This window comes from Erpetoichthys calabaricus, chromosome 7, assembly GCF_900747795.2.
Source record: "Erpetoichthys calabaricus chromosome 7, fErpCal1.3, whole genome shotgun sequence".
NCBI classification, from domain to species: Eukaryota; Metazoa; Chordata; class Cladistia; order Polypteriformes; family Polypteridae; genus Erpetoichthys; species Erpetoichthys calabaricus.
The window spans coordinates 121166886-121183761 of NC_041400.2; the positions used below are offsets into that span (position 1 = coordinate 121166886).

Consider the following 16876-nt stretch of genomic DNA (forward strand, 5'->3'; position numbering starts at 1 on the left):
GAGAGGAGGGTCCGTCGGATAGTTGAACCTCGGATTCAGGAGGAACAGTGTGGTTTTCGTCCTGGTCGCGGAACAGTGGACCAGCTCTACACCCTTAGCAGGGTCCTGGAGGGTGCATGGGAGTTCGCCCAACCAGTCTACATGTGTTTTGTGGACTTGGAAAAGGCGTTCGACCGTGTCCCTCGAGGAATCCTGTGGGGGGTGCTCCAAGAGTATGGGGTACCGGACCCCCTGATAAGAGCTGTTCGGTCCCTGTACGTTCGGTGTCAGAGATTGGTCCGCATTGCCGGCAATAAGTCGAACCCGTTTCCAGTGAGAGTTGGACTCTGCCAGTGCTGCCCTTTGTCACAAATTCTGTTCATAACTTTTATGGACAGAATTTCTAGGCGCAGCTAGGTGTTGAGGGGGTTCGGCTTGGTGGACTCAGGATTGGGTCACTGCTTTTTGCAGATGATGTTGTCCTGTTTGCTTCATCAGGCAGTGATCTTCAGCTCTCTCTGGATCGGTTCGCAGCTGAGTGTGAAGCGGCTGGGATGGGAATCAGCACCTCCAAATCCGAGACAGTGGTCCTTAGCCGGAAAAGGGTGGAGTGCCCTCTCAGGGTTGGGAGCGAGATCCTGCCCCAAGTGGAGGAGTTCAAGTATCTCGGGGTCTTGTTCACAAGTGAGGGAAGAATGGAGCGTGAGATCGACAGGCGGATCAGTGCGGCGTCCGCAGTGATGCGGGCTCTGCATCGGTCTGTCGTGGTGAAAAAGGAGCTGAGCCATAAGGCAAAGCTCTCAATTTACCAGTCGATCTATGTTCCTACCCTCACCTATGGTCATGAGCTATGGGTAGTGACCGAAAGAACGAGATCGCGAATACAAGCGGCTGAAATGAGTTTTCTCCGCAGGGTGTCAGGGCTCTCCCTTAAAGATAGGGTGAAAAGCTCAATCATCCGGGAGGGGCTCAGAGTAGAGCCGCTGCTCCTCCGCATCGAGAGGAGTCAGATGAGGTGGCTCGAGCATCTGATCAGGATGCCTCCTGGACGCCTCCCTGGTGAGGTGTTCCAGGCATGTCCAACCGGGAGGAGGCCCCGGGGAAGACCCAGGACACGCTGGAGAGACTATGTCTCCCAGCTGGCCTGGGAACGCCTTGGGATTCCCCCGGAAGAGCTAGAAGAAGTGGCTGGGGAGAGGGAAGTCTGGGCATCTCTGCTCAAGCTGCTGCCCCCGCGACCCGAGCTCGGATAAGCGGAAGAGGATGGATGGATGGATGGTAGTCCATCTAATTTAAAATTAAAAAAATAAAATTAGCAGTTGTATCTAAAAAATTCTTACCTAAATACTTCTTAGAAACCTTTTTAGTATTTTGAATGGAAATTGGGTTGGTTTAAACTACTAAATAAAGGCTGCCCCTCTGAAAATATAAACACCTTGTTTGCAATATATAGTTGTGTGTGGTGGTATATTTTATGGCACTATATAAAATCGACTTTTGTTAACTGAGTTTAAGTATACTTTATTTTTTTTTCTGAAAAATATTATCTTTTGCAATTCTTTATTATAAAGTTGGTAGTTTAAATTATTAAAATGTGTACTGTATATTTTTGTAACTACATATTTTTGGTACCAGTTTGTTGCTCCAGGCAATTCAGTATTTCAAGTTTAAAAGCACATCCAAATTACAAGTCACTTTTAAAGGCAAATGAAACTGTAGGCACTGGAATGCTTTAAAGATAATCTACATTAACAAAACATTCTTGGAAAAAAGCACTTACAGCACCAATCAATACTACAATTAAAAGACTCCAATCAATGGAACAGCAAGTTCTTTGTATTCCTAGAACAATATCTGTCAGTGACACATTTGAATGCCTGTTTCAAGGACTTCAATAGTTCCTAGCATATAGACATCATGTTCTCTTCTTAATATAAACGTTTTTCTTCTCCTTTGAAAGTCGAAAGGATAATTATGCTCACAGTATGTATGAATTTTTCTTTGCTTTACTTTACTTTATTGGCAAAAGAGCAGAAGCTTATACAAATACAATATTAATATAAATATACAATATAAAAAGATTAGATAGATAGATAGATAGATAGATAGATAGATAGATAGATAGATAGATAGATAGATAGATAGATAGATAGATAGATAGATAGATAGATACTTTATTAATCCCAATGGGAAATTCACATTCTTCAGCAGCAGCATACTGATACAATAAATAATATTAAATTAAAGAATGATAATAATGCAGGTGAAAAACAGACAATAACTATGTATAATGTTAAATGTTAACGTTTACCCCCCCGGATGGAATTAAAGAGTCGCATAGTTTGGGGGAGGAACGATCTCCTCAATCTGTCAGTGGAGCAGGACAGTGACAGCATTCTGTCGCTGAAGCTGCTCTTCTGTCTGGAGATGATACTATTAAGTGGATGCAGTGGATTCTCCATAATTGATAGGAGCCTGCTGAGCGCCCTTCGCTCTGCCACAGATGTTAAACTGTCCAGCTCCATGCCAACAATAGAGCTTGCCTTCCTCGCCAGTTTGTCCAGACGTGAGGCGTCTTTCCTCTTAATGCTGCCTCCCCAGCACACCACTGCGTAGAAGAGGGCGCTCACCACAACTGTCTGATAGAACATCTGCAGCATCTTATTGCAGATGTTGAAGGACGCCAGCCTTCTAAGGTAATATAACCGGCTCTGTCCTTTCTTACACAGAGCATCAGTATTGGCAGTCCAGTCCAATTTATCATCCAGCTGCACTCCCAGGTATTTATAGGTCTGCACCCTCTGCACACAGTCACCTCTGATGATCACGGGGTCCATGAGGGGCCTGGGCCTCCTAAAATCCACCACCAGCTCCTTGGTTTTACTGGTGTTCAGGTGTAGGTGGTTTGAGTTGCACTATTTCACAAAGTCATTGATTAGGTCCCTATACTCCTCCTCCAGCCCATTCCTGATGCAGCCCACGATAGCAGTGTCATCAGCTAACTTTAGTAGTAATTAGTAATAATCACTGAGTGAATACTCCCAAATGACAAATTTAACAAATCAAGACTTGTATCAAATAACTACTGGTCAAAATGCTAAGTTAATGCAAGTCACTGTTATAAAGTATTGTAGTCCTAGTTTTGATAGACAGATTGAACTTTATTTGTCCCCTGGGGGAAATTTTACATTTTACAGAAGATCATTAAATAAATAAATACATAAAAAGGTAGATAAGTAAATAAATAAATAAATATACACTCACACTTTGGTTTGAACACACACCACAGTGACTATAAAGCAAGGAAATTTAAAAAGAAAGAAAACTTCTGACTTGGCTGTGACAGTCACAGTGAGGCATTATGCAGGCATATTGCTGTTAGTGTAAAAGGAGCCCCAGTAGCATTTCTTGCTGAATAACACTTCTGCTGAATAATTTGTTGACTGAAAGTCCTCAGTGTTAGTGTGTCAGATAGAGGATCTGAAGTATTATTCATAATGACACTCAGTTTTGTTTTAATTCTCTCCTTCACTACTCCCTTCATTGGATCCAGAGGGTGTCCCAGAACTGAGCTTGCCCTTTTAATTTGCTTGTTGATTCATTAATGCAAATGAAACATTTGCAATAGAGAAAAAGAAATACAGTAAATAAAGAGAAACTTGAATAAATAAAAGAAAAATAAGTGCTGCTGTCTCACCCTTGTGACTCCTACTCAAAATCAGGAACCTAATCTGCAAACTATAGAAGTACTCAGAAGCATTAGCTATACCAAGCCACCTAGGTACCTGCTTACAATACATGTGAGATATAAAAATATAAAACATGCACAGTAGATCACAGGTAGACCTCCTATGTGTCTGTTCAGGACCATGTCCATTCCACTGTTCGAGACACTCTAAATGGACCACACCCTATGTAAGTTCAGTATTGTCTGCATCTTATATTGTGGTCCTGCATCTACCATGAAAAGAGGTGGGGTATTGTGCCAAGGACCCCAAACATCTGCAGGTTCCACGTGGACACATGAAAGGATAGATGTATTTTAATAGTATGAGGCAAAGCAAATTATTAAGTTATTGGGCCTTCTTGTTTGATGAATTCGATTGGCCCTATATATCGAGAGGTGAACATTTAAGATTGCTTAAGATACAGGCAGGTCTGTATACACATATAATCCTCAGAGAAACTTTTTCCATATAATGCTGACATAAAAGAGAGAGAGAAAGCAAACTCATTGTGAAGTATAGAAATACAAATTAAATAAACGAAAAGACTGAAAGTCTTATATCTTTATATAAACATGTATATAATCGATAGATTTACAGATTCATACCGTATGAGAATAACAACTGTTGGAGTGTGACCCATGGCTCCAATGAAACATCCTGTGCAGAAAACAGCAAAAAAAACATGAAACGTTCCTTGGCAGCCAGAGCTCGGGCATTGTCCTGGAACTGCAGCTGCACCTATTGGGATGCCAGTGTTTATGCAAGCACAGGAGGTAAAATTCTGAAAGGAAATGGTAACATAAATTAAAATTAGGTGACAGCAGATACAGGTTGCACCACACAGGTAAAAACAAATGGTTTAAATAGTTTATATTAAGTCTTGCAATGACCAAAATTAGAACTTAACTTTAGGCCACATGGATTTTTCTTTGACATTACTGTAACATAATAAGAAAAAGATAGGGACATAGAAGAAAACTGGAATTTGGGAGAAAACACAATCAAACTCTATATACTTCTTTATTAAGTATATTGTATCACTATTTCAACTTTTATAAATGGATTTTCTAAAGTTTCTTTATATGACCAACTCTGAACTCTACAATGATTCTTCGGGTTGATAAGCCAATTATATCTATTTTCTGTTACTGAAAAGTATTCCTTTCTTAGTTTTATCAACAAGTGAACAAATGGTCTGATATTCTTTTTTCAGTCATTCTTATCTAGGTATCACTTGATAATGAGAAAATATCAGTGTTTTCATGTCTGGTCCTGTGACATCACTAATATATATACCAATGGTCAATATTAGCCTTTAAATAATTTAATCCTTGTTTAAATAAAACTCATACATTTCTGTTAATCCTTGCAACTCAATAAAATCTAATTCATTTCTGCACAAGTGTGAATTTGCTTTTATCCTCATAAAATATGACTTTCCACTCTTTTTCCATTTTAACATACGTCTAGTGCTTGAATACTTTAATGCTAAATTTCTTTTTTGTACAATGCTTAAGTTATATTTTCATAATTAATCTACAACTCTGATAATAAATAGTTAATTAAAACTTAGGTCATAAATAAGTTAATTAAGTAAATTATTAAAAATGATGCTAAAAACATGCTTTTTCAACTTTCAAAAAAAAGTACACACAAAATATACCAACATTAACTAAGCAAGGATTTTTACTGAAGGCAGGACGTGACCACTGATAAAGAAATTGGCTTAAACTGAAATCCAGCAGGCATGAGTGGGATTGTGAATTAGAAGGTTATTGCACTGTGTGTAAACACAAACAGGGATCCATTAATGGTTATTGACCGTCCATTCCATTAAAAATATTCAAGTTAGGAATGTTTTTATGGCTGAACATTGATTAACTTGAGTATTTATGAAACTTATAATAGGAAAAATCTATTCACTCCAATGAGCTTGATGATAGATGGAAGACGAATTGTGCTTGATGTTGGGGAACTAGAATGGCCAAAGTTTGTGGGGGAGAAAAAGATTCTTTATAAAGGTTAGAGTAAATGTTAATTGTGATGCTTTTGTTGTTCAAGCAGACAAACCATCCAGCATATAGTAACAGAAAACCCACACAGAGACTCCTGTGACAATTTATAAGTTTGGCAGGTATCCTCTTTAAGACTCCATTATCTATCTATTCAGTAAAGATTGAATCTTTATTCATTTTCACTTTTGTAAAACTACATTACACAATATACAGTATATGATAGATAACATTAAAGCATGTAACTGGTAAAACATTCTGTATTAAATTCAGCTTTATCACCATATATATAATTAAAGACCCGGTTTTAATCTCCAAATGAATAGCAACCTTATCCTGTGATGTAAATTGTCTCTAAAAATATGATCTCTTACAGTGTCAATGCATCCAGCAAAACATGGAGACATGTAGGTGATGCCATCAGACCCACAGATTGGATTAAGTGTTTCAAGAGTACATCCACATTCTTCGTTGCACCATGATGTGAGATTTTTTGGGAAGTCCCAGCCTGTTCTGAAAATAAACATTAAGCCAATGTTAAGAAAAGCAGATAATTTGTCAAACAGCACTTTTCTCCACACTTTTTCTCTAACTAAAAAGGATCACAGTTTTGCTTCTAATGATGTGGGTTGATATTGAGAGTTATCAGTTAACTTTAGAAAGAGCTGAACATAACAGGAACATGTGGCAAGTGCCAGTTTGTGTTGAGAACCCAAAACTCTACAGTCACGAGGAGCAATAGTGACAATTACACCACTGTTCTACCTATATACTTTGCAACAAACCAACAATAACTATTTACTGTATTATTCTGTATTTTACTGTTATAAAGTTTGTATTTTTTTTGTCTGCACATATTGCTTTACATTTATAAATGTGTCCATTATCCTTAACATGTGAAAACATAATTGTACTTAATAAAAAAGCTGAAATAAATAAATATTTTAAAGATTTTTAAATGGTTTTCCATTTTATATTTTTCTAGTCTATGTAATCCTTTAGTCAAAAAGTAACAGCACCATTGACGCATTAAAGATACATTCCTTGAATCAAATATTAATAAAATTTTAAAATTACATGAAAGGTGAGTGTATATTTTTCTTTTAATCATTGTATATCAAAGAGACTATCATAATATATAATGAAATAAAGTCAATAGGTTTTGGTTATTAAAAACATTCCATAAAAATTAAAAAGGAAAAATTTAAATGTAAAATCTAACTTCATAATCTTGAGGAAACTTGTTAAGATTTACTGTCGCCTTTATATTGTGTAAGTGAATATAATATATTAATATTGAAAGAAATGAAAAATAGCTACCCAGGATAGTGGCATTTTAAAAAACATACAGGTTTCAAAAAGTATTCAGTAAATGTGAAATAACTGTAAATCCATGTAAAGAAGTCAGTTTACCGGGTTGACAACACACAGCCTGTGACACTCAGAAAGTAAACAATCTAATTTTTATTCAGCTTTATTTTTCTATTCTTTAGAACATGTTTACTACTTACAAACATTGTAATCGCCTATAAAACTATGGTGTTGTACCATAGCTATTGTAGATGTTGTGAGAAGTTTAGCAAAATGACACCTTTTGTTGGCTAACTAGAAAGATTACAATATGCAAGCCTTTGAGACAACTCAGTCCACTTCTTCTGCCTGAAGAAAGGGCCTATTGTTGCCTTGAAAGCTTGCATATTGTAATCTTTCTAGTTAGCCAATAAAAGGTGTCATTTTGCTTAAGTTCTCACTAATCTCCTATAAAACAAAGAGTTTACATGTAAGCAAAAAGGAACTTTGGGGGACTGAAGCTGAGTAAGTGTTGTATTAGACTGTATTCAATTACAAATCATATACTGCAGAAATAAATACACTGCCCTTTAACTAGGAAGTGCCCGAGTCCTACATTTTTGCCTTACTTTATTTCACTTATTGATTTAATGCACAATGCATTTGCCTAACAAATATACCTTCCTTCATTATCTGTGCCTATTCTACACAGTGTATTACAGAGTCTTGGGGAACAGGACTCCATCCCAGCATTATATCACAGGGCAAACTGAGCTATGAGGAAAAACTGAATTTGGTTGAACCTTTTTAGTTTAAGCAAACAGAGTTTAAGAAATACCATGACTGAAGTGAGTAAAATTATGACAGTAATCAGTACAGTGGAAGCTGCTACTTTAAAATAGTTTCTTTAACGACACTAGGTCAAGGAGAGATTCTGTGCAAGTATTAAAAATATTTTCTTAACACAGATCCATAGACACATGGAATAAGTAAGGAAGTATTGTGGTAGACAGTGGGACTTTGGGGTCTTTTCGAACCAATACTGATGTTAGTTTGGATTAGCTCAACAGGATTGGCAAACTTGTTGGGTTGAATTGCCTTTTCATGTCAAGATTATTTTAATGTTCTAATGCTGTTAACCATTGAGGCAGATCATGAAAGATAGCGTGTTATAACATCTTAGAGAACTGTATTTTAATCTTCTTATATAATACGCTACCGTGGCTGTCTGTTTGTCTGTCCAGGATTTTAAATCACCTGTAGCTCACAAACCGTTTGACCTACTGACCTGAAATTTGGTACACTTCTACTGTCCGCTTTTGGGGTGATGATTTTTATTACTCTTTTTATTTTTATTTTATTGTAGAATTAACTCTCGGCAGCGGGCAGCAGGGCGGACGTGAGGTGCATGCGTATGGGCACCGTTCTCATCCCTACCACCTTTGCCGTCACTTCTCCTACCTCTTCATATCTTAAATCATTCTTGAGGCATATTGAACACTTAAGTGCCAGCTTAAGTGAAAAATTAAGAAAAATGCACTAAATAATTGTAACACAAAAAACTGACTTAATCAGTTTTAACTTGAAAAGATCCCAACGGAAGAAGTGAAGAAGCGGGCCGCTATGATTGAGGAAAGAAGAGCTGTTCAGGAAGCAGCAAGCACATCAACCTCTGAGGAAATGAATGCTAAATGTACAGAGAAAGAGCATGAAAAATATAAGTCAAGTGTATTACTGGTATCTTATATTAAAATATAATATATATTGTATTATAATACATATTATATTAAGATCTTATAGAATAACATGTCTGCTCTTCAAGTAACAACAATTTCAGCACATCAGTTGTGTTAATACTGTACGTTGTATCTGAAACAATAACTGTGGCTTGCAACCTGAATTGAAAGCCTGGAAAGTCTTTTGGTACGTACATTTACCAAAACGTATACTTAAATGTAGACTAAGAGATACAAATAATAGAGAAATGTTGAGAATGTGCACCTTTTTGTGCAATTAATATTACCATTCCATTATTATTCAGCACAAAATCCAATGGCAGGCAAAAAAACAATAATGAGGCTAATGCTGGAATCCATAATATGAAGGATCAAACAAGCATTTCATTTGGCAATTTATTCTGTGACAGAGTGAGTCAAAGCAATGAAAATATTGTACCATTTGTTCTCTTTAAGATATCCTAAATTAAAATAAATACTGTTCAAGAAAACAATTTTTAGCTACTGCTTATATTGCGATTTACAATTCATATGACCAATAGACAAACCAAAAATACATTTATAATAAACTATTTTTGTTTTGTAAAAAGCTTTTTTCACAGTAATTTGTGATAATAGTAGTTTTGTTGTGAACTGATTAAACAAGAGCTACCAAATTTGTACACTGAACATTTCAAAGGTCTCCATTCAGCACTGAATTACCCTGAACACTGCAGGATTTTTCACATCTCATACTCCAAACAGATACTCTAAAATGTAAAATCCTGCTTGAAGACTGATTTATACTGAAATTATATTGAAAACTGAATAAAGATATATTTGCTACAATACCCTCAATATCCAGAACTTATAGCGTTTCTTTTTAGATTCCTTCCACATTTTGCAGCTTTGCCCCTATGGATTTTTTAATCAGCCACAGTGTGAATTAACCCCAACAAATGCTTCTGGCAATCCATCCTCCAAGGATAGCAATTTTAGGAGCAATATCTTCAGCTGAACTAAATGTTTTCCCACCCTAACTCAGAACTGTCTGGACTACATGCTGCCTACTCTGAGTAATCATATACTTTACTACGATCTTTTTGAGGCCTTGTGTAGATCATTCTCCATGGCCTCATCAAACTCCATCAACATATAGGTTTATACTTTGACCACTGACACAGCTGTTGGTACGTCTCAATCGAGTATAGAGACACTCCAAGTAAAACAAAGACCACTTTCTTCAACATTTTGCTAGTGTCCACCAATTAGTTAAAACATTGACACCAAGGCAGGCAATACTATCCTTCTAGCCACAGCCCCTGACAACTTCATACACTACTGAGGTCTTGAACAGTGTCCACTCAGATTCGAAATCTTGACCTCTCCAAAGAAGCAGAAATTTTTCCAGAACTTATTCTATATAAAGGCATATATTAGTCATGCCCAGTATATCCTCACTACCCATTTGGTTCTTCTACTTATTCTCTCTACCTGCAAGCCCGCAAGTCCAGAACATATATCCTTAGATCAATGACACAAATACAAAGTCCGTCCTTGAACTTTGGACGAAGGTACTACCTAGTGACAAGTATTAAAAAAAAAAAACTTGCAGCATTTTCATTTGAGGGTTACCTTTCTAACAATAAAGAATACTGCTACTGGATATATAACGCTGATCTCTGTGAACTCACTCACAGCACCTCATGGCTAATTTGCATGCAAAAGCCACGTGCTTATGCTATGATCACAAATAAGCCTTAAAGGCGCTCTCCCCATCTCCCTCCTTGAATCAGCATGAGAAATGAAAGATGTATTACTAGTTACAAGGCATTTCTTTCTACTTGATAAAAGAAAAAAGTGTGAAGCATCTGCACAGATAGAGAACAAAACAAAAAAGGTGTTCCAGCTTCACCTGGTGCCACAACAATTGTATAATTTGTTCTGTCTTTCTTTTGTTGTTCTTTTGAATGATAGGGGAAGTTGTTAGCACTGCTACCTCACAGTTCAGATCACATTCTTGGCCACAATAATCAATCCAACACAGTTGATAGATGCTTCCATAGCTCTTAGAGAAACTTAAAAGACCAACGCACCATTATAACAAACTCAAAACTAGTTCAGTTCCTCCTTCCCCATTGATTTCAATGCATTTCGTAGAGTTGTATATTGTGTGTTGGCCTGCAATGGGCCAGTATGCCATATGGGATAGTAGCAGCATTTTCTGAAATTGTTAAGGTTCAGTTACATAACTGATTAAGCAGCATAAGGAAATGGATACATACATGATAGGATTTAGGAATACAATAAAGTTGTAAAAATTAAATAAATGAATGAAAAATATGTAGGGTTGCCAGATTTTATGCATGTCTACTTTTTACTATTATATATGCCAACACTTTTTCAGTTTCAGTGTACTCTTTCACTTGCATTAATCGCATCTTGTGACTATAATAATCTTCAGGCATTGCATTCTAATCATTTAAACACTCTGTGAAGCATACACTTTCAAGAAGATCACATTCACAGGACAGTGAGAGCTCTGATTAAAACATAAAACCTGAAAATATTGTCTTTAATATCAATGTACCAAAATAAGGTTTTAAATAGAAATATTATTTGTTATACTTGCAATGAAATGGCTCCCCTTGTAGGTTCTGGTCAGTGCTACTGGCACAGGTTTTGACCCTTGCTTTGGTTTATATGCATTTCAGGTAATGGATGGATAACCTTGGTTGGTCTGACAATAGTTATATAATAGTAGGAGATATGATTACAGTTTTTTCACACACAGGATAATAAAATTCATAGGATTTGTATATGTGAATCCAGGGAGAGATTGAATCAGATAAATGATGTGTGGGAATAGCTTTTCACTCTTCAGGATTTCTGTTTTACTTCAAAAAAGCAGCCATTCTTTCATTTATCTGCTGAGCCTGGGGTGAAAGCAATCATTAACCTGCAAAGAAGGTTTAACAACTTCAAAAAGGAAAGCTGCAACATTTTCAAAAGCCAAGGCTTCATTCCTTCAGAAAGCAGTGAATTATAAAGATTAACTTATGACTTATCATTCGTGACTTTATTGTAAAACAATATCCAAAATCAAGGGTTGACCTTTAAATGACCAGATTTTGGAAACTATTGCTCACCCTGTATTTACAGAATAGACCACAAGTGATGGAAAGTTTAACATGCTTTTTTAGGTAAATGCTAAATATTTTTAACCATTTTGAGAATATATTGTACTACTTCTGTTTTATTCTTAACAAATTATATTCCAAAACATTCATAAATAGTAGTACTTAATGGCAGATGGTAAATTTGACATCTACATAAGCAATAAACAGGCGTGAAAAGACAACATCTTCAAACTCTTTAATCCGTTTAGCTCCCTGAGGAATCTCTGCAGGAATGCCATCGTACGGTTTCAGACAATTAACTTTTTCAAACACTTGTAAGCTGCCTTTTTTATGAAGGGTGCATCTACTAATCAATCTGTCAGACTTAAGTTACAGTATACCTCAGGGGTTTAATCTTGTAATTACTTTATGATTAAAGTTATCTACAGTCTGTATCTGCATGTATTCACACCTTTTATTTTTTTAAAACTGCCTTATGTCAAAACTACACGTTAGTATCAGGAATGTCTAGCTTAGTTTCATGAAACTCCTTTTGAAAATATAATTTTTTTACTAAATTTTAAGTAACATTCATTTTAATATTTTAAATATTTAAGGCACTTGAATGAATATGTTCTTTTCTCAATACCTCTTCCACAATAACTTTATTAATTAGAAATGAAGAAATTTGATGATATGCAAATGCATTATGATGAAAATTATTACCAGATTAAATATATAAATTAGTTAATATGTAGAAGTTACATTCACTAGTGAATGCATATGAGGACTGGTTATGTATCTGCCTCGCAGATGAAGAAAGTACATTTAAAATGCAAGATTCCCACTGAGTTTCTGTTCTTTGGTGTATTTTACAAAGGAATCAACAGGTTAATCCTGCAATACAGTATACTGCTGAATGGCTGAATTATTCCTATACCACTGAGAAAGACATTTTATTCTTTCTGTATAGCATCAAGACAGTAACAACAGAACTCAAAGAAAAAAATAAGAAATAAGATTGCTTATTTGTAAAAAGAAGAGCTTCTTTGAAAGACATTAATTAGACAGCCCTTTATTCTGTGAACTTATTGTTGCATACAACTGATGCACTGTTAGGGAAAATATTTAATTCTTGCATTGCCTATGTGGAAGATTTTATTTTGTATGTTAATTGCGATAAGAAATGGCCACTGGCTTTTATATTGGAATAATATTTGTTACAAAGAGTCAAGTCGCCAGTCTTAGTGGAGCATCACTGTAAAAAGCAAAGTGCCATATTGATGTACAGTAGATGATTATGATGGTAATTTCGGTAACACAAATGAACATGAAAAGAATTTCAAAGAGTCATTTATGTCAAGGATAGAGGCGTACTTCTTATGAAACACCATAGTATATTCTCAAAATGTTGCACTGTGTTATTTTTATATTACTTATGAAATCATCTGTAATAATTATAGTGTATCTTTTCTCACTTCTGTACACTTCAAGTTCTTATACTGTTACTTTTTTAAATAATTTTTCCTTGAAAGCATGGGCAACTTTTTATTTGCATTTTAGTATATTTTTTCAATTGATTTTTGTAAATGGTGTTTTTCATTACATTTTTATGAGATTTCCTGAAATGTTTTAAACAAAGTATATGACTATTTTAGGCTGTTATTCCTTGAAGAGTATAATTCTGGCCTTTCTGTTTATTTAGAAGGGTTCCTGTAAAAGTTAGTTTTACCTTGGTTAACATTATTGAAGCAACGGTATAAAGGTCAGCACATGCATTTCCATGGTATCCAAGATAAGGGTAAAAACAGTGTTGGTGTGAGATTATGAGATTATTGTGCCAAAATCTTTTTTTGGTTAAGGAACTTTCTTTTAGTATTAATATTCTGATTTTTGATTAATGCTTTGAGCATGATGACATCTCGGTTAGACTCTTGATAGCGGTATCAGCTTCAGTTTTAAACATTTTATCTCCTGATCCCTTTCATTAAAAATATTCTGTTATCTTTCTGAGTCAGTACAATAATAGTGCTACAGTGGATAACACAGCTGACTCAGTCCTCCAGCAACTTAGTTTCACAACTGCGTCCAAGTGTGTGGAGTTCATTCTTTTTCCCTTTGCCCATATGGATTTTCTCTGAGTAATCAGGTTTGTTTCCACAACCCTAGTATACATGTGATAGCTTAAATGGTGACACTAAATTTATCTGGTATCATTTAAGTGTGTGTGCATGACTACCTCCTGATGGCCACGTGTTCTATTAAGTATTGGTCCCTGCTTTCAGAGTGATAACACTGGGTCAGCACTGGCAAACAAAGCGAGTTTGGGAAATGGATTAATGGATTGATTGATCACTTTGTCATGAATAACTCTTGTGCAGAAATTTCAAATCACTGGATGTTCAAACAATCATATGCAGTGTGTGTTCTTAAATGTGATCATCCATCTGTTCACACCATATTCTTTGTCAGATATGCAAGTATGAATTTCATTAAGAGCGGCATTTGGGGTGGCAAGTGGGGCGATCGTCTCAGGCCCCGCGCCTAAGGGGGCCCCGCTTTTGAGGTCCGCATGTCCGTTCAACCAGATTTGTCAAGTTATAGTCTCCAGTATATATATATTTGAGATGCCTCTAAGAGGAACCCTTTTCAAAACCCAATTCGGTCAAATTCCGTACATATCAGAGTATACTTGCAATTTGGGTACTTTTGTAGAAGAGGCCCTGCTAATTTCCGCATGACACCGCATTGCATTTTGCGCTGTCGTGGTATTGTCATGAATTCTGAATTTCACTTTTTTAACAGATTACATTGTTATATTTTGATACAGTCTGCGTGTTATCTTGCAAAAATTTACCTGAATACTGTAATGAGAAAATCCCGTGTATGTTAACATTATTTTTATTAAATTGGAGCACAAGTTTATACAGTCCACACGTACCAGTAACAGCATTTGACGTAACCGGCCCCGCGTGGGGTTGGTCAGTCCTAGGCCCCGCACATCCCTAAGGCTGCCTCTGAATTTCACATCAGGTCAACTAAGCCTAAATAGGGTTACAGATGCTGATATGGTTATAACCCTCAAAGAAGGAACAAAACGCACCAAATTAATTGAATCACAGCCTTAAGTTAAAAAAGTGAAAAGGGTCATGTTACACAACATCAGATTACACGAATTGACAGTTCTCTAGACACATAACTACACTAATTGCAATACAGGTCTACAGGTATACAGTGTATAACTAAACTTGTTCACCCTGATATTAGATCTTCTAGGCAGTCAATTCAGCTTAAATTTTACAAGTTACTCTTTATTGACTTCTTTGAATATCACCATTCATGTTCAATGACTTATCTAATTTGTTTATAAAAGCTCTTATTTACCTATTCATGTAGCCAGAGGTTAACCCTGCAACAGGTCCTGTTTCACAGCCCAGGAAAAGCAGAAACACAAATGCCGCTGAACAAAGCATGTTGGCAGCCATGCCCAGTTTAACAATTCCCACAGGGGTGAGGTTGCACTTTTTCACCAAGTAGCCCCCAAGAAACATCCCAAGGCACACACAAGGAATGGCCGCTACTCCTTGAAAGTCAAGCAAAGATAGAAAAGCAAGTTATGACGAAAATCATTTTTAAGTAAGCGTGCTTATTGAAAACATTCCAATTTTAGCATTTAATAAATATGTGGATTTTCAAGCATCCAAATAATCAAAAAGGTGGAGGAACTGGACAACGGCTGCTCGGATAATCCAAAAAGAAAGACACCATTTTTGTATACACACTGGCTGAGTTAATAAAGGCATTAGGCATTTTGAGAATGACTATCAAAACACAGACTGACAAAACATTACCCTAATTAAATAAATGTAAAAAAGAGATGAATCTTAAACACAAGCTCAGTGGGCATAGACTACCCACTTGTTACTGAAAGACTGAGAAAGATAGTGACCAGAGCTTGTGCTATCATCATAAGGAGACAATAGAAGTAGAATAAAGAAAAGTAATTGTGTCCAGAGTACCACAAGATCAGAAGCAATGACAATGAAACATAATCACACAATAATAAATGCTTTCATACTAGTAGCCCAATATTTACATTATTGTATATTGGCAAGTCAGCCTAATGGAGAACTCGTAACACAACCAAACAGCTAAAAGTAGAAATAAATCACATAAAGAACAGTCTTATATCTTCCTGCAAAATTAGTATGACTGGTCAATTAGTGATATTACTGCTACAAAACTCCATGGGAAACTGGGTTCAGCTCCAGGTTGATTATCATCTGTGTAGAGTTCACATTTTTTCTGCATGTTTGCATGGGTTTTCTCCGGTTTTCCTCCCATATCCCAAAAATATATGTGTTAGGTAAATTAAGGACAGTGACTGTGTGTAAGTAAATTTTAGTGTGTGATTCAGTGTGAACCACAATGGACTAACATGCCATCCAGGTATGATTACTCTTTTGTGAACGGTAATGATAGGATAGTTTCAGTTATGGACTGAGAAGGTTCAAAAAGTGGATTCATGAGTGAATCGAAAATGTCAGATATGACACACCAAATCCATCACTTCTTCGCTTTTCATCTTAGAGCAAACATGTATAATTTTACATCTCTACAACTTGACTGTGATTATTACTTAAAAAAAGTAAGAAGTCTGACACATGTGAAAAGGCCAATCAAAACTGTCAAGATTCCTGCCTTGGCCACATAATGATAGTTATGTCCTTCAACTTACTGATTTAGCTCTTGGAATAGTTATTATTTTGCTCTTTTTTCTATAAATTCACCTAAGGTATTTAGAAAACTTATTTATATTTTCCAGTATATGTTCATTTACTTCTGGATATGTTTATCCCTTTTGTACTGTAAACTGCACACAGATCATATAAATGTAAATACAATAACTTGGCAGAGAAGACCTTTTTATTAATAGTAACATAATGAAGTACTTTGATGTTGTATTAGATGCCCGTATATTGCACTTGTTTCAGTTATCCTTTCAGTGTTGCTGATTTCAAGCGAACACTTAC

General features: G+C 36.0%; 1 protein-coding gene across 2 annotated transcripts in view; it reads right to left on the minus strand.

Moving 5' to 3' along the window:
* The window catches only part of LOC114654151 (solute carrier organic anion transporter family member 3A1-like), a 333533-nt gene that overhangs the window by 19196 nt on the left and 297461 nt on the right, over window positions 1–16876 (minus strand). For both annotated transcript variants that reach the window (XM_051929431.1, XM_051929432.1), the window contains exons 7-9: window positions 15228–15426; window positions 6094–6232; window positions 4313–4488 (exon numbers count right to left, since the gene is read on the minus strand). In XM_051929431.1, the coding sequence (XP_051785391.1) occupies window positions 4313–4488; window positions 6094–6232; window positions 15228–15426 (514 nt within the window). The remainder of the gene's footprint in view (window positions 1–4312; window positions 4489–6093; window positions 6233–15227; window positions 15427–16876) is intronic.